Here is a 16753-nt window from a genome sequence, read left to right on the forward strand (position 1 = left end):
CTTAAGACTGCTGTACACATGAATAAAAAGTTATTCTCCGCGGTGTTCAAGCCAGCACAGCTATCATAACCAGTTAGCATCAGTGTAGAAGATAGATTAATGCTCTTTCCTGACAGCTCCTCACAGAAGTTGGTCACCTGCTTCTTTATGGGAAGCAATCTATCACAGTCGGAAAACATGTGAACCAAGGTTGCTGGTCCTTGACCGCACCTTGGGCATCTATCATCATCCCTCATACCCCAACTAAACAGTTTGGCTGGGGTGAAATTGAGGTTAAATAACTTCTTGTAGTGCTGAGCCTTAAGACTTGTTGATCGGAGAATTTTACCTGCTATTGACAGGGACATATACACATTTACATCCGGGTCATGTAATTTCCCTACCCATCCTGATTCAGTTTCCTCAAGATCATCCTGAATACTTTTAAGCAAGAGGCTATAGATATTCCTGATCCTGTTACCGCTCTCAGCTACTAACTCTATTAATGGAATTTCGCCCCCCCCGGGAGTACTGTTGGTCCTTGACCAATAAATAAAGTACTCGCGGATTTGAACATATTTAAAATACTGCCTGGACAGAATTTCATACTCCTGCTTCAAACAGTTCACCTACCCTTGTTAAACCTAGTTGTTCCCATTGCCTACCCATCACATCAATAAAAGAATGTGGAAGATCTTGTGCATGCCACAGTGAAGTATAGTAATTTATTTTTGAAATTGTCAGAGCCTTCTGAACCTTCTTCCATACCTCCCAGGCAATATACATAACCTTTGAACGAAGCTTCTTATAATAACCTGGTTTAGTCTAGCGCATGAGCACCCTCTTGGGACTCTTTCCAATTGTAAGTTCAAATATAGTCGGGATCTTGGACAATGGACCATGCATCGCAGCTCCTCAATGAAGATTCCTTGATGCCAGGCCATGTAGCTTGATGCAAATACTTTGCATCTCGATGCCCAGGCCACAAGGTACTTTGTCAGCTGACTCATATCAGTCTCCATGTTCGATCACGGTTGGCCTGAACATGTGACTTGGACCAGATCTACCGCAACCAGAAAACTACATTTGGCGCTTTTTGCTCCTTAGCGCTTGATTTATTCAAAACCTTAAAAATTCCATATCTCCCGTTCTACTAATTGGATTGTTTATATTTTAGTGTAATAAAATAAAAATAAATTTGAGGTAACTGTAGTGGGGTCAGACTTAATGGTTTTGTCAAAGTTCCAAATGGTAGGGAAGGGAGAGGGATTTCTTCACTAGCTCGTTTCCTAGACAGGTCATCCTATGCCTTCCCATAGAAAAAGGGTGACGTCCCTTACAACGTGCCAGCAGTATTTTGTCTCCTTTCCAACACTGGCTTTCAGTATCGCAGATCTGTTCAGTGCCTGTTAATATACTGTAAAAAAAAAAGTCAGAATTTCCATCTGTATGCAGACATTTTTTGTTATACATTCTCCATTTCCTGGGCAGAGGACCTCTCTTACCTGTGCACTTAGGAGGCTGGAGCCATTAGGGTTTCTCTCAGCTACATTAGGGGTGAAAACCATAACAGATGTGATGAATGTAAATCGTTTGATGTAGTTTGATAGTGTTTATGTTTGCACAAAGGTATGATTATTTGGCGGTTTGTGATGAAAAGCAATATATTTTATAATTACATAAAATATTGTTCTTTATCGGAATATGTTGAAGCATCTTACCAGTGGATGAGCTGAGAACCTGAAACCAGTAGATAGAGCCTGGGCCAGTGCTTCACGTGGTCATTTAAGGTTAAAAAAGGGGCTTAATTACACTACATTATGCCTGTTTTATGCAAAGTGCAGCAGAAGACCTTGATTCTTTTCATCATCCTTTATACCTAGGGCAGAGATGTAAATGCCAAAACTTCTTATCCATCTGGGTCACCTAAGACCGCCATTTCCTAAGTGATCACTACTGAGAGAAAGTAGTACACGCTGCGCCATTTAATAAGGAACAGCGCCACTTGCCTGTTTCTTAGGCTTATCCCCACTGGTGAATGGAAGACAGGTTCTATCTTAAAGATATAAAAATATTCAAGAAAGTACAAGCAATAAATTCATTTAATAAACAAACCTTTTGAGGGAGTTGGCTTAGAGCTGCAGCAATCATGTTGCTTTTTTCATCTGTGAGGTTCTTGACCATTGAGCCAAGAGAAAACACCACAATTCCATGATCACCGGAACTCTGGACAAAGTTTTCCATTTCCTGTTAGGTAAGAAAAGGAGAGAGTGTAACATTTTATGATACATTCACATGACTCAGTTTTAATTGGTAATCAGTCAAAATGGAGGACAGATAGGGCTTTAATTAAAGTTGACTGATAATAGAAATAGCTCAAATTTTTAGAGCACATTCTAAATCAAGAGGAGAATCAGCCAGTAAGATGTCCTAAGTCATGCATCCATTGTAGTGGGTAAAGTCTCGGGAAGATTAGCACTTCCTCCAGGAAAAAGATATTGTTTTTCTGTCAATATGGCTGAGGTATCCCATAGCTGATTAAAGCTTGCACACGATTCCCTTTGAATTATTAAGCCTCAAATTTGAGAGCAGGTCAGTGCTAATAAAACCAGACACACTGGTCTACAAGAAAATACTAATTAGCACTTGAGCAGGAAGCAGGAAAAAGGCATCTACTGCATCGGGTTTCAGTGAGTGTTGTTGGGTTTGAGGGGCAGCTCTACTTAGTCACACATCTTTAGGCAAAATAACAACTTTTTACGCTTTTCAATGCACTTGCATTAATTTTAATTGATAAAAGGGAAACAACTTTAACGGATTTCATGCTTAAGTTACACATTTTATATATATATTTTCTCCTCAGTTCTGTCTTTAAGAGGAACAATTATCTAAGATTATTTTCAGACACACCTTGGTCTTCTGTCTTTTTCCTTGCCACTCCAGCTTGGTTTCAACAGTGGTTTCCCTTTGTCTGCTTTCCTGCTTCACCAGAACCAGCATTTGTCACAGAACAAAATGCAGTTTCATGCTCACCATCATTTTACCAATTAAGCTCAATTAGAATTCCTATCCTTAGGAGACACTCTCTTGATAAGCCTATTTAGGGGAATTGGAGGTTTGCACACAAATTGTATGGTCTGAAATACTTAAGTGTATTGATTTGTCACACATGCTTTCTTTCTTCGAATGTGCCATACATACCATTTCTCATTACTTGGTCTCCTGCTCTTGTAATGAGCCAAAAGGGATTTATCTTTCCCCATCACCACCCTGTGAGTTTTTCTGTGAGTCCTTGACCCATGAGGGTAACCTTTAGACCTGAAGAACTCAGAAAATAGACAGGGGTGTCACTGTAACCTCCATGGACCAAGTCACAGGAACCTGGTCAGCATCAAGACTGTTCCTGTCCTGTCAGAAACTCTTGCAGGCTAATTTATATACATAGGGTCCCCTGCATTTGTTGTGTTAAGTATATTAAAACCACAAACATATACTTAGAAATCCTTATTGTACGTTAATTAAGAATTTTAAGTATGACATGCAAATATGTTAATAATAAGTAAACCCTTAGCACATACAAATATTAGAATTGTGAACATTAAATAATCGCTTACATTTTAGGAAGTGTCAATGAAAGTTTATAAAAAATATTTTGTGCCCGTCTCTAAAAGTTAGACTGTGTGTGGGTGTAATAGTAGCAGTGTCGGTGACTGTATGAGTATCTATATGGGTGTGAGAATGGGTGTGTGAGAGGCTGTGTGAGTGTATAAGTGGGTGTGGGAGTGGCTGTGTGGGTGTGTGTAGGTGTGATAGTGGCTGTGTGGGTTTGTGACTGGTTTTGTGGATCCATGAGTAGGTGTGTGAGAGGCTGTATAGGTGTGTGACTGTGTGTGTGTGTGGGGGGGTAACTGGGTGAGCAAGTATGTGAGTGGCTGTGTGGGTCTTTGAGTGGGTGTGTGAGTGGCTGTATGGGTCTGTGAATGGTTGTGTGGGGGTGTAACATGGTGAGTGAGTTTGTGGGTGTGTGTGTGTGTGAGTGGCTGTATGGATGTGTGACTGAGTGTGTGAGTGCCTGTATAAGTATGTAAATTGGTGTGTAAGTGGTTCTGGATCTCTTAGTGGGTGTGTAAGTGTCTGTGTTAGGCTGTGAGTGGGTGTGTGAGTCGTTTTCTGGCTCTCTGAGTAGATGTGTCAGTGACTGTATGGATGTGTGAGAGGGGGTGTGAGACGCTGTCTGGATGGGTGACTGGATGTGTGAGTGTCTGTATGGGTTTGTGAGTGGGTGTGTGACTGGTTGTGTGGGTAAGTAGGCATGTGAGGGTCTGGTGGGTTGGTGTATGAGTAGGTGTGTAAGTGGCTGTGCTGGTCTATGAGTGGTGTGTGAGTGACTGGGTGTGTGAGTGGATGGGTCAGTGGTCTTGCTGTATTGGTGTGTAAGTGACTGTGTGGGCCTGTGAGTGGGTGTGAAAGTGGCTGTATGGGTGTGTATATAGCTGTGTGAGTGGGTGTGGGAGTGCCTGTGTGGGACCTCGACTGTGTGTGTGAGTGGTTTCCTGAGTCTCTGAGTGGGTGTGTGATTGGCTGTATGGGTGTGTGAGTGGTTGTAGGGGTATATAAGTGGGTGAGTGAGTGATAGTGGGTGTGTGACTGCCTGTATAGATCTGTGGGTGGGTACATGAGTAGTTTTCTGGGCATCTGAGTAGTTGTATCAATGCTTGTATGGGTGTGTGAGTGACTATGGGTGTGTGAGCAGGTGTATGCGTTAATGTAGGGATGTGTGAGTAGGTGTGTGAATGGTTGTGTGGGTGTGTGAGATACTGTGTGAGTGGGTGTCTTTTTTAATTGAGATCTGGATCCGCAGATCTGTTGCAGATTCTCACAGGGACAGTGTGTGTGTGTCTGTATGGGTGTGTGAGTGACTGTGTGGGACTGTAAGTGGGTGTAGGAGTGGTTCTCTGGGTCTCTGAGTAGATGTATCAGTGACTGTATGGGTGTGTGTGTGAGTGTATGGGTGTGTGAGTGAGTATGTGAGTGGATGTGTGGATGTCTGAGTGGGTGTGTTAGTGGGAGAGTGTGGGTGGGAGAGAGTGTATGAGTGGATCTGTGAGTGGGTGTATTTTTTTAAATTGTGATCTGGATCCATGGATCTGTTGCATATTCACACAGGGGGTGCGCTGAGCACCACAGTAGATCTACAGGTCCTCACACACCCCCAAAAAACATTTTGTGCAAATTCTTGCCTATGTCCCTCACAGACCCCTCTATCAGTCCCATGGAGTCAGGATACCTCTATCCTGATCCCTTATATCCTATGTCTACTACATTAAGCCCTCCCCCCGGAACCGTGTCCCGATTCACAAAATTCAGCCACAACTTTTCTCTCTGGTTGTGGACGGCCAATCATGGCATTGTTGTCAGTGCGTGGATATATATATATATATTCCCTGAAAAAACCATAGGTTTCAAGCACGTTATAGTTAGAAATTAGCATTAAAAAAACCTTAGAAATTCACAGAAAAAAACATAGGTTTCAGGCACAGCTGCTGATATGGGACTGATATCCGTGCACTATAACATGAATTCTCATCATGAAATAGTAAGTCATTCCCTTCATTGGTTTGTGGGCTGGGAAAGCTCATGACTATGAAAGTACACATTAATGAGGACATCCATCCTACTGCTCAAAGACACAGACAAATTGCCTTTCACTTGCAGGAAGCTGTTGAAAAAGAACTTGAATTCTTACCCAAACACAATATCATTGAGCGTTCCTCTGGTCAAACTCCGTGGGTTTCTCTCATGAGGCAGTACCCAAAAACGACAGTGAAGGAGCTATATGCATCTGTGTGGATATGCGACAAGCGAATAAGGCAATTAAAAGAGAACGTCTCACATGGAGGGACGAGGGGCTTGATAAGTCCAGCATACAGTCCCTAAGGATATGATAAGGAGAAGAAGTATGCTGTTCCTAGGGAAGCGGTAGGTTGAAAGAAGTGACAGACCACGTCGGTAATGGCAGTTACCCAAAGGTGCTAGACAGGACAAGGTAGTGAGTGCTCGTCCAGGGATAGCTCCAATAAGAAGCAAGGACCCTCACACACCCTTAAGGGTGTCATGCTTCATCATAGGGCAGCTCCTCGTTGGGCCAGCGCTGCAATGCCCAACGGGTCCCGCAATGGGGCTCTTTGCCAGAGGTCTTCTCAGTTTGCCATCATGAAGCTAAATTATGTTATGTGAGGGTGCCTATGTGTAGTGAGTTTTATTTATTTATTTAAAAAATGTATAAAGTACCCAGCTACCCATCAGGGTTTCCCGGCGCTGAATAGTGAGACAAGTGAGGTAAAAAGTAAGTTAGCATTAAGCTTGACTAAAAAGAAAGGTCTTTAGCTTTTTTTGAAGAGCAAGGAGAGATTGGCAGGTCAATAGTTGCAACAGAAGGGAATTCCACAATTTGGGTCCCAGGAAGGAGAATGAGCGGCTACCCACCCGCCGCACTCTGGGGACTGAAAAGAGGGAAAGGCTGGCTGATCTCAGTATGCAAGAGGGTAGATAAGGCTTGACAAGGTTTCGTATGTACAAGGTACCTAAGCCATGCTGAGCTCAAAACATGTAGCAAAGGGCCCTGAACTCGATGTGCTTGCCAACCTTGAGCCAGTGGAGTTGATGAAGCAAAGGGGAGACAGAAGCGTGCCGAGTCTGGAGATCACCAAGACGCAAGCGCTTAGAGACCGGTTGGTGATTTGCGCTATATAAATATCTGCACATTTACATTTACATTTACCTGCAGGACAGTCCTCTGAGCAGCCGGTGGAATTAGCCAGAGGATTTCCTTTAGCCACTTGAGGACCGCAAAGCAGGCAGAGGTGACTCCTGACACTTGGGCTATGAGAGAAAGCTTGCTGTTGATGGTAAAACCCAAGTTCCTAACCTTAGGGATTGGAGCCTGTAAGGGTCCCAAAGAGGCAGGCCAATGGCTGGCTCCGCAAAGCTCGGGATTGTTCCTCAGGATGAGAATCTCAGTCTTAGAACTGTTCAGCCCTAAAGCATTTCTGGACATCCACAGGGAGATGTTATGCAGACCAAGCTTAAGTAGTGAAGCGTCCTGATGTTGAGCAGGTGATAGAGAAAAAATAATCTGCATATCATCTGCGTACAAAAAGATGGTCAGCCCAGATTTTTCTGCTATATCCGCCAAAGGGAGAACATAAAGATTCAAAAGCAGAGGACTCGGGATGGAGCTCTGCGGTACTCCAGATGTTAAGGCTACAGAGTTTGACTTAACAGAGTGGGAAAAAACTTGAAAGGAGCGATGCTCTAGAAAGGAGATCAGCCACTGCAAGGCTACACCTACAATTCCTGAGCATTCGAGGCGGTCCACCAGAATGGAATGAGAGATTGTGTCAAAGGCAGCACTCAAGTCCAATAAGATGAGTGCTGCCGTACCACCATGGTCCAGCTGCTGCCTAAGGTCCTCTGGGACCCCAATCAGAGCTGATTCAGTACTATGACCAGAACGAAAGCCAGACTGTGATGGATTAAATCGTTTATGCCCTGTCACGTGTGCAAAAAGTTGGGAGTTAATGTATTTTCCCAATATTTTGGAAAAGGTGGAAAGAAGAGATAGGGGTCTAAAGTTAGACCAACAAAGGGGATGCAAATCAGTCTTTTTCAGCAAAGGAAGCACAAGAGTGTGCTTCCAATTGTAGGGCAACTGCCCAAAATATAAAGAAGAGTTAAGGAGATTAAGAATCACCTCAAGGGCAGACTCATCCAGACATTTGAGCATTGATGGAGGGAGAGGGTCAAGTGGGGGGCCAGAATTGATGTTTTCCAGACCGTTTTTCAGAGAAATTAAATCAGGTGGGAGCCAGGCCTTAACTTGACAGGATTCAACTGATGCGAGATCAGGAACGGCAGTCTTGACCTGTTCAGGAAGTTGAGTGGTGGGAAAAATGAAATTGTCATATCATGACTAGAGGTGGGATCGTGTATGTGAGGTTTAAAAATGGCTCCTGGATTCTCCAAAAACAGTTTATTCGAGGAGTACCTGGGCTATGAGTAAAAACAGACTAAAGAGTTGTGAACCTAGGAGGAAGAATTAAACCCGTAATAATTCTAGTTAGTTGTGCAGGGGGTCAACATGTTTCATGCCTTAATCAGTCCGTAAGGATCTAGGCAATTCTTCAGGATCTATTATCCTCATCTACTCTGAAGGGGCAGCATGCGGTATTTAGCCAAAGGAAGCTAGGAGTCATGTTCCCTCAAGTCAGGATTCCACAGTAGTCCTAATATGTGAAAAAAAGTATTATATGTGAGGTACAATCATACCTTCTGGAAAATTGTGCACCTAAAAATGAGGATTGCCATGCCCAAGCAGAGACAGGATGGGGTGCTTACTGGCAGCAATTTCATTCCACAAGGATTCTAGTATGGAAGCTACCCATGGCCGTCTATCCAGGCATGAGCCATGTTGACCCCCTGCACAACTCACTAGAACTGATACAGGTTTAATTCTCCCTCCTCCGTTCACGTCTCTTTAGTCTGTTTTTACTCATGGTCCAGGTACTCCTTGAATAAACTGTTTTTGGAGAATCCAGGAGCCATTTTTAAACCTCATATACATGATCCCACTTCTACTCGCTACACATAGGCACCCTAACATAACATCATTTAGCTTCACGACGGCAAACCAGGAAGACCTACGGCAAAGAGCCCCCCACGTTTCCCATTGCAGCGCCGGCCCAAAGAGGAGCTGCCCTATGATGAAGCATGACACCCCTCTGGGTGTGTGAGGGCCTTGCTCCTTATTGGAGCTATCCATCGACGAGCACTCACTACCTTGTCCTGTCTAGCACCTTTTATAAACCACCATTACCGACGTTGCCTGTCACTTCTTTCATCCTACCACTTCCCTAGGAGCAGCATAATTCTTCTCTTTACCAATTAAAAGAGAACAACATCAAGGTCCACAGTTGCTGACACGATAACACAATTGAATGGTGCGAAGGTATTCTCTCGCCTTGATCTGAATAAAGGATATCATCAGTTGGAACTCAAGGAGAATTGCAGGTACATTGTAACTAGGGCTCCCGGTTTTATGGTATTTTTTTTGTTGCCATTTCCGTCTGTATTTATCCATATTTCTTTTTTTCTAATTTTATCTGTATTTATCCATATTTATTTGGATTTTGTGGAAAAATTAAGCTTAAATGAGTATATTTCTACCCACAGAAGATAAATCAGCGCACTTACATGAAAATATGCAAATTTCAATAACAACCTTGTGCATATCTACTGCTGTTAAAGTCTCTTTCCTGAATTCCTTTCTTTTTCAACTCCTTATTTATCAATCCACACATCTATTGGCCTGGCAGTCATGGCAAATAGTATTTAGAATTACTCAAAAAGCAACCCAATTTCAGTTTGTATCCACATTTCAAAATAAATACAGACAAGTAAATGAATGTTTTCTGTCCGTATTTATCTGTAAAAATCAGTAAAAATGGAAAACAGGGAGCCTTAATTATAACCTTTTCTATACATGTTAGTCTCTTCCATTACGAAAGACTTAGTGCCTGATTTAGATCTTGGCTGACGTGTTACTCCATCACAATGGTGATGGATATTCCGTCCACTGAAATATGAATCCCATTGTATCCTATGGGATTTATATTTTGGTGGATGGGATATTTGTCACAGATGTGGTGGAGCAACCCGTCCGCCAAGATCTAAATCAGGCCCTAAATTATGGTGTGTCATCAGTTGCAGAGCTATTTCAAGTTGGCATTCAAAGTATCATACAGCCTGTCATGAATGCTTTCAATTATACTGATGTTATATTGGTTTTGGTGCTGCGCAGAAGAAGCATGACAAAGCTCTAAGGCAGGTGTGTCATTTGCTCACTGATGCCGGTTTAAGTTTGAATGTTGAGTAATGTGAGTTCCATATGGCTAAGTTTAAATTCTTTGGCCATATATTTTCTGATGGTGGCATAACACCTGATGCAGTTAAAATGCAAGCGATCTCAACTGCCAGTTCCCCACAAGATGTTACTTCCTTGGCACTTTCTTGCTCTCTAGATACATACAAGACTTTGCCACTGTCAGTGTGTCTTTAAGAAACTTTACAAAAAAGAATGTTTCTTTTCTGTGGTCATATGAATTTGCACTAAGTTTCCAAAAGTCAATCAAGCTATTGAGAACGCTACTGAAATGGCATACTTTGATCCAAAGCTTTGTACTGAGTTTGTTGTTGACGCTAGACCTGTCGGGTTAGGCGCCATCCTTGCCCAGCACAGCGGACACCCAAATGCTTGAAGAGATATTGTGGCATATGCAAGTCGAGGTTTGTCCCAAAGTAAATGTGCTTATTCACAACCTGAGAAAGAAAGCTTAGCAGTGGTGTGGGCTTGTAAACATGTACGCGTATTCTTGTGTGGGAAGCTGTAGTGTTCTGTCCTCGCGCGTGGACATTCTATGCCTTGCTGCCTCATGCTGCCCGTTGGTGCGTGATGAATTCTAGAGTGTTGACAGTTGGTATGAGACAGTTGGTTCAGCCTGTGCTGTGCCTGCACGCATGGCTGAGGGCTATCTGTGGGATCTATGCTGTAACGACTATTAAGAAAACCAATAAGGGGTTCTGGCTCATGTGGCAGCAAGGCCAAACCAATTATGATAAAAAACCGAAAGCAAAAGCCAATGCTGCGTGTAAATTGCCTGAACTTTAAAAGTGACCTGAGTGAAGCAGAGACACTAGCAACCAATTGTTCCGTTGGATTTAATCCTGTAAATATTTTCAGTTCACATTTGGAAACATTTTCAATTGACAATACATATTCATTAGAAAAACATAGATACACTTAACTAAACGATATAAACATTTGCAAAATTGGACACCACTATAATCATTAGTACACTCACCCATGAGAACAACATTCATACTACTCATACATCCTCACTCAACAACGTACAATATGAGACAGTGATACTCAATAAATAAATCTTTACACAAAGGCCATCAATTAACACGACTGTGCATAGTAATGTATCTCAATACTCTATTTTACGCAAGATTGGCCGTAGAAGAAAAAAGGTCTACGCGTTTCGAATCCCTTTGTAGACAGGGATTCTCATCAGGACCAACACTTGGCTGCAAACAAAGCAGAGAAGAAAATTTTTTTTTTTACTAAGCTGACCCACTTTGTAGGCGTAAGACTGCTGTGTGAAAAGAGTTCTTACCTTAATCTAAGGAGGGGGGAACTCAACCCAAGTCCTAAAACAAGCAAAATCGACAAATTGTTACCTCTTTCGGTTTTAACAACTAATCAAGACCACCACCTTAAAAACGCTGTCAACCACCACACAAAAACGACACAAACACGAAACCTAGTTTTTCTTACTAGTGAGGCTTTAGAGTGTGTAGAAGGGTGTCGAGTCAACAAAGGCACTTCTTTCCGGCGTTTAGGAATCAACGCACATTAGAAGAGTCACGAGTATTACGAGTATTACAGGTGCTCTGGACGATCTGTAAACATAGAGAAGCAGCCTATCACAAAATGCTTCGGTGATGTAAAATTTTTCTTGAGCTTTTACGGGAGTGTGTGGGCGCTTACCTCCAAAGGAGAGAGTAGGAGGAGTTAATCTGCTCACACGGTCGTCTGCTCTCCGGAGCAAGGACTAGCGAGGCATGAACTAAGCCGGCCGTCTGGGGAAGTTTTCCGCAAGTGACGAATCTGGGGAATACAAAATGCGGCGTCAGGTGAAATGCGCCTGAGAGTCGAACAGAGTTAGTGGAGTCTGTTGAAAAGCGGGAGCTATTACCTCGAGAAACGGCAGTGTCCGTGTTTCTTTGCCTCAGTTGTTTGTCACCTAGTAGGTACGAGCTATCCAATTGGAGCCACTTTTTAAACACGCGCGGGAATCGCGGCTGAGGGATTTCTGGGATTTGTAGTTCAGCTAGAATGTGTAAAGAATCTATTATTTGGGGATGTTCCCAAGATGGGAAAAGAACAAAGCGAAGGAATTATGGAAATGAAATACAATAAATACAAATGGAAAAACACCCTTGGGGGATCAAAGCCGTAATTTCGAATGATTGGTGCGTTAGTGTTGATAAACTCCAATGCACATGTAAGTTGAAGTTTGCTCCAGGGATATTTAACCAATAGTGTAAATGAAGACAAAGCTTATTCAATCACTGTGTAGACGGCGATCATAAATTGTATATCTCAGAAAGTTCATTTAGTCCATCTACCGACGCATTAAATTTGATGATAAGCATAGCTTCTCTCTGGAGGAGTTTAGTATCCAGGTCGCCACCTCTCTGGTCTTGTTCCACTCTGGAAATCACTGACCATTTGAGATCCTTTTCTGTATGTTTTTTCAACAGACAATGATTCACCAATGGGGCATTTGGGACATTTTTACGAATCCGGGATTTATGTTGCTGGATTCGAAACCTTACCTCCTGGTTTGTCTTACCAATGTAGAGTTTATTGCACGGGCAGCAAATGCCATATACTACAAACTTTGATTTACAATTCGAAAAGCTCTCATGTTTCCAATATATCCCATTGTGGGCAAATACATTTCCTTCAATGGTAGAGTCACAGCATACACATGTCCCACACCTGTGGTGTCCCTGTATGGGCGGTAGGCACAACATATTTCTTATGTCAGCGCCTTTTGTTTTGGGTAGTGCTGCTCGCACTATCTGGTTTGCGATGTTTTTATCTTTCCTGAATGCAAACAACGGGATCTCGTTTAATGTTTTGTCCAAGTTCTTTATCAGGTGCCAATTTTGGTTGATGATTTTCTTAAACCAATTGGATGTTGGGCTGAATGTAGAGACGCAAACAATTCTCTCCGTTTTTGATTTTTCTCGTCTTTCCAGTAGCGTTTCTCGTGGTGTCCACCATGCTCTTTTAATGGCTCTTTTCAAGAGTTTTTTTGGGTATCCTCTAGCCAGTAGGTTAGCCTTAAGCTTCTCTGCATGAAGAAAGTATTCATCTCTAAATGAGCAATTTCTGCGGATTCGCAGGAATTGCCCATACGGCAAATTCTCTCTTAAGCTGCGTGGGTGGTTGCTTGAGTAGTACAGCGCTTGATTTCGGTCAGTTTCTTTCTTGTATAATGTAGTCATTAGGCGTCCGTCTGCAGGGTATACCTCGACGTCCAAGAAAGGCATTTTAGATTTAGAATAATTCATACTGAATTTTATATCAGGTGTCCTGTTGTTGAGCCAATTGAGGAAGGATTGTAGCTTTTCCTCATCGCCAGACCAAACCATAAAGACGTCGTCGATGTATCGGACCCAGCTGCTGATACAGTCAGAAAATGGGTTATTATTATGGACAAATTTATCCTCATATTTGGACATATAGAGGACCGCTAGCTCAGGAGCAAAGGGACAGCCCATAGCCACGCCTTTAATTTGATAATAGAAGTCCTCTTTGAAGCAAAAATAGTTGTTTTTTAAGGCAAAAGTAGCTAGCTCCATAATGAATTCAGTCGGGATTTTTTCAGGTTTGGGTCTGCTGTCTAAGAATGTTTTGATCACCGCTAGGCCTTCATCTTGCGGAATCTCCGTATACAGTGATGTTACGTCTAGCGTCACTAAGAACTGTGAGTCTTCTTCAAAGTCCATTGTCTCTAGTTTGTTTAAAAAATCGGTGGTATCCTTGAGATAAGATTTTACTTCTGACATAAATGGTTTTAAGAAAAAGTCCACAAATTTTGAAATGGTTTCTGTTAATGACTCGCATCCGGAGACTATTAGTCTCCCCGGTGGATGATGTTGATCTTTGTGTACTTTAGGAAGTACATAAAAAACCGGGGTGCGGGGATGGATGTTTTTTAGATACTCAAATTATTTTTTACCCAAGAATCCTTGGTCAAAACCTTGTTGCAGCATGTGAAAGAGTTTGTTCTGTAATTCACATGTAGGATCTTTTGTTATCTTCCTGTAGCAGAATTGGTTAGAGAGTTGTCTATTCACTTCGGTAGTGTACCGTTCGGTTGCCCATACAACGATGGATCCTCCCTTGTCAGCTTGTTTAATTGTTATTGAAGGGTCGTTTTTCAGATCAAGTAAAGCTTCTTTTTGAGCCTTGGTGATATTAGGTTTGACATATTTCTTTTTTTGTTTTTCAACTTCAGCTATTGCTGAAAGGATCACTTTTTCAAAAGTTATAACCTCTTTGGGGACCTTAGACGCTGGGGGGCAGAACCTTGATTTTTTCTTTAATCCAGTTGTTTCTGTACTGTCTTCTATGGGGTTTTCCAGAAAAAAGGTTTTAAGCCGAATTTTGCGGCAGAACTCAATGAACTCTGTCTTAAGTTGTACAAAATTGGTCCCTTTTGTTGGTACGAAGGATAGTCCTTTTTCCAAAACACTGAGCTCTGCGTCTGTTAAGACTTTCTCTGATAGATTAAAGATTGGTGAAACAGTTAGTTCTTGTAATTTTGACGTCTTGTTGACATCTCCCATGGTTGATTTGTATATCTGGATCTCCCTCGAGGTTTCCGTTGGCCTCTCCCTAAAAAAGGCGGTTGCTGTTGATAGTTTTGTTGTAAATTGCCTCTTCTGTTGAAATCTAGACGGTTATTAGAATTGTCTATGTCACTGCCACTTGATGATGATGTCGTATCCGAAAAAGTGATAAAATTATTTCTCGATCTGCCCTGATATTCAGGCAGAAATTTGCGTGACTCAGGTCGCGAATAGAAGTCAATCTGCAAGTATGGATAAACTTTATCCAATGAGAAGTTCCTTTTGTCCTTTTCGAATTTATTACTCTTCTGGTTTATCGAATAATTCTTGAACTCTAGGATTTATTTTTCAACTTTTTCTAGAAGAGACTTTGCATCCGAAATGAGTTGATTTGTTTTGATTTCGCTTTCCAAAGTTGCGATTTCCTCTAGTTGTTGTTTAGACAATCTTTGAGCCGTTTCTACTGTGAGAACCATGAGGTCCCTGCTACATTTCGTCTCAATCAAGCTATATCCTTTTTTATATGTTGGATCATCTGTGAATATAACCGGAACGTTGCGAATCTGCAGACCTCCTGGGATGGTTCCAGCTCTCAAGTGCTCTATTAGGAAGTGACCATGTAAATCAGTCCTTATTTGTTTTTTCTTGAGCCTTATGAGTCTGTCAGATTCATTGTTGATTTTAGCTGTGGAGCTCAATGCAGCCGACGCAAACAATGGTGGATCGCTCAGTAATTTCAATATATGTTCTTCACTGTATGCCAGGGTGTCATGATCTGTCATACTTTAGACGCACTTTAGACAAACAAGACAACAAATACCGTTACCCAACTCACATAAAAGGAGATGTGACTCCTTAGTGTATACGAGGATGACCTACACATGCAGCCCCCACGACTATTAAACACGACTTGAACTCTCATCGGTATCCTGACGTTAATACAGAAGCCCTTCACGCTTATCACAGATCATCAAGCATTGTTGACTATTTTTGGCAATGCAAAGGCAAAAATGCCTCCTAGCATTGAATGTTGGGGTTTGTGATAGCAAGAATACAACTACACCATCGTGCATCATCTAGGGAAAGTTCAGAACCCTGCTGACTACTTCTCACAAGTGCCTCTACAGATCCCTGGCACCCATTCTAAGACATCTCAAGCCTACAGTGGGAAAGCAAACACTCCTGCTGCCTTTTTATTGGAACAAATTGTCACTGCCATGAGTCAGGATAGTGACATGATAAAACTCAAAGACATTTTTCCACTTTTGTTACCAACACACTCAACCTCTTACCAGTGACAGTGAATACCATAAGTCTAAAAACATCAAAAATGAACTGTCCTTCACTCAGGAAGGTTTTATTCTAAGACTTTCGAGAATTGTCATTCAGGAGAGTCTGACACAGCAGATATTAAACTGCCCAATGAAGGAAATTATGGAATTGTTGCCACCAAACGAGCTCTCTGAGACCGAGTCTGGTTTCCACATCTTAAGGAGAGAGTTGAAAGGGAATTAAAGGCCTGTCATCTATTCAATTGTCTATCATAGAACACCACTCAACACACTTTAAACATGTCAGAGTTGCCAATGCGTGCATTGGAAGGAGTTGCCTTCGACTTCTTCGGTCCTCTTGACACCGGACATTACCTGATGGGGATTGTTGATGAATACTCCCGTTTTCCATTGATAGAAGATCTCTCATCCAACACTCAGGAAAGAGTCATTGAGAGATTAGACAGCATCTTCACAACATGGGGTGTTCTTGCGATCTTAAAGTCTGAAAAAGAGCCACCTTTCAACAGTTGAGAATTCCGAGACTTTCTCAGTCATCTTAATGTGAAGCATCAGAAGAGCACACCTCTTTGGCCACAGGCCAATGGTCTTGTTGAACGTTTCATGAGTACTCTTAAGGAAGTTGTCCAACATGTTGTACTAGAGAAGCTCAACCTTAACACTGTCTTAAATCTGACTCTTTGAGCTTACCGTCGACCCCTCACTCGATCACAGATGAAAGCACTGCAACCTTGATGTTCGAGAGAGAGATGACAACCAACTTACCTCAATGGGCCAACAGAAGTTTAAATACGGAGGAAGAAGTCCACATGAAAGACTTGGATCCTAAGAGAACAATGAAGGCCTATGCAGGGAAGCGTCGACATGCAAAAGACATTATGTTCACAAGAGGAGATCAAGTGCTTGTTTGAGTTGTGTAATGAAACTTGAGGGGAGCCCCCTGCAAGGTACATGGAGGACCCCCCATCTGGACTTAATCAGGAGCTCTGAGG

General features: G+C 42.2%; 1 protein-coding gene across 2 annotated transcripts in view; it reads right to left on the bottom strand.

The window, feature by feature from the left end:
- LOC146866452 (UDP-glucuronosyltransferase 2A1-like) overlaps positions 1 to 16753 on the bottom strand; it is a 203163-nt gene that overhangs the window by 68792 nt on the left and 117618 nt on the right. For both annotated transcript variants that reach the window (XM_085636528.1, XM_085636529.1), the window contains exon 3: positions 2095 to 2226. In XM_085636528.1, the coding sequence (XP_085492654.1) occupies positions 2095 to 2226 (132 nt within the window). The remainder of the gene's footprint in view (positions 1 to 2094; positions 2227 to 16753) is intronic.

Source organism: Triturus cristatus, chromosome 2_1 (genome assembly GCF_964204655.1).
Source record: "Triturus cristatus chromosome 2_1, aTriCri1.1, whole genome shotgun sequence".
Lineage (NCBI taxonomy): Eukaryota > Metazoa > Chordata > Amphibia > Caudata > Salamandridae > Triturus > Triturus cristatus.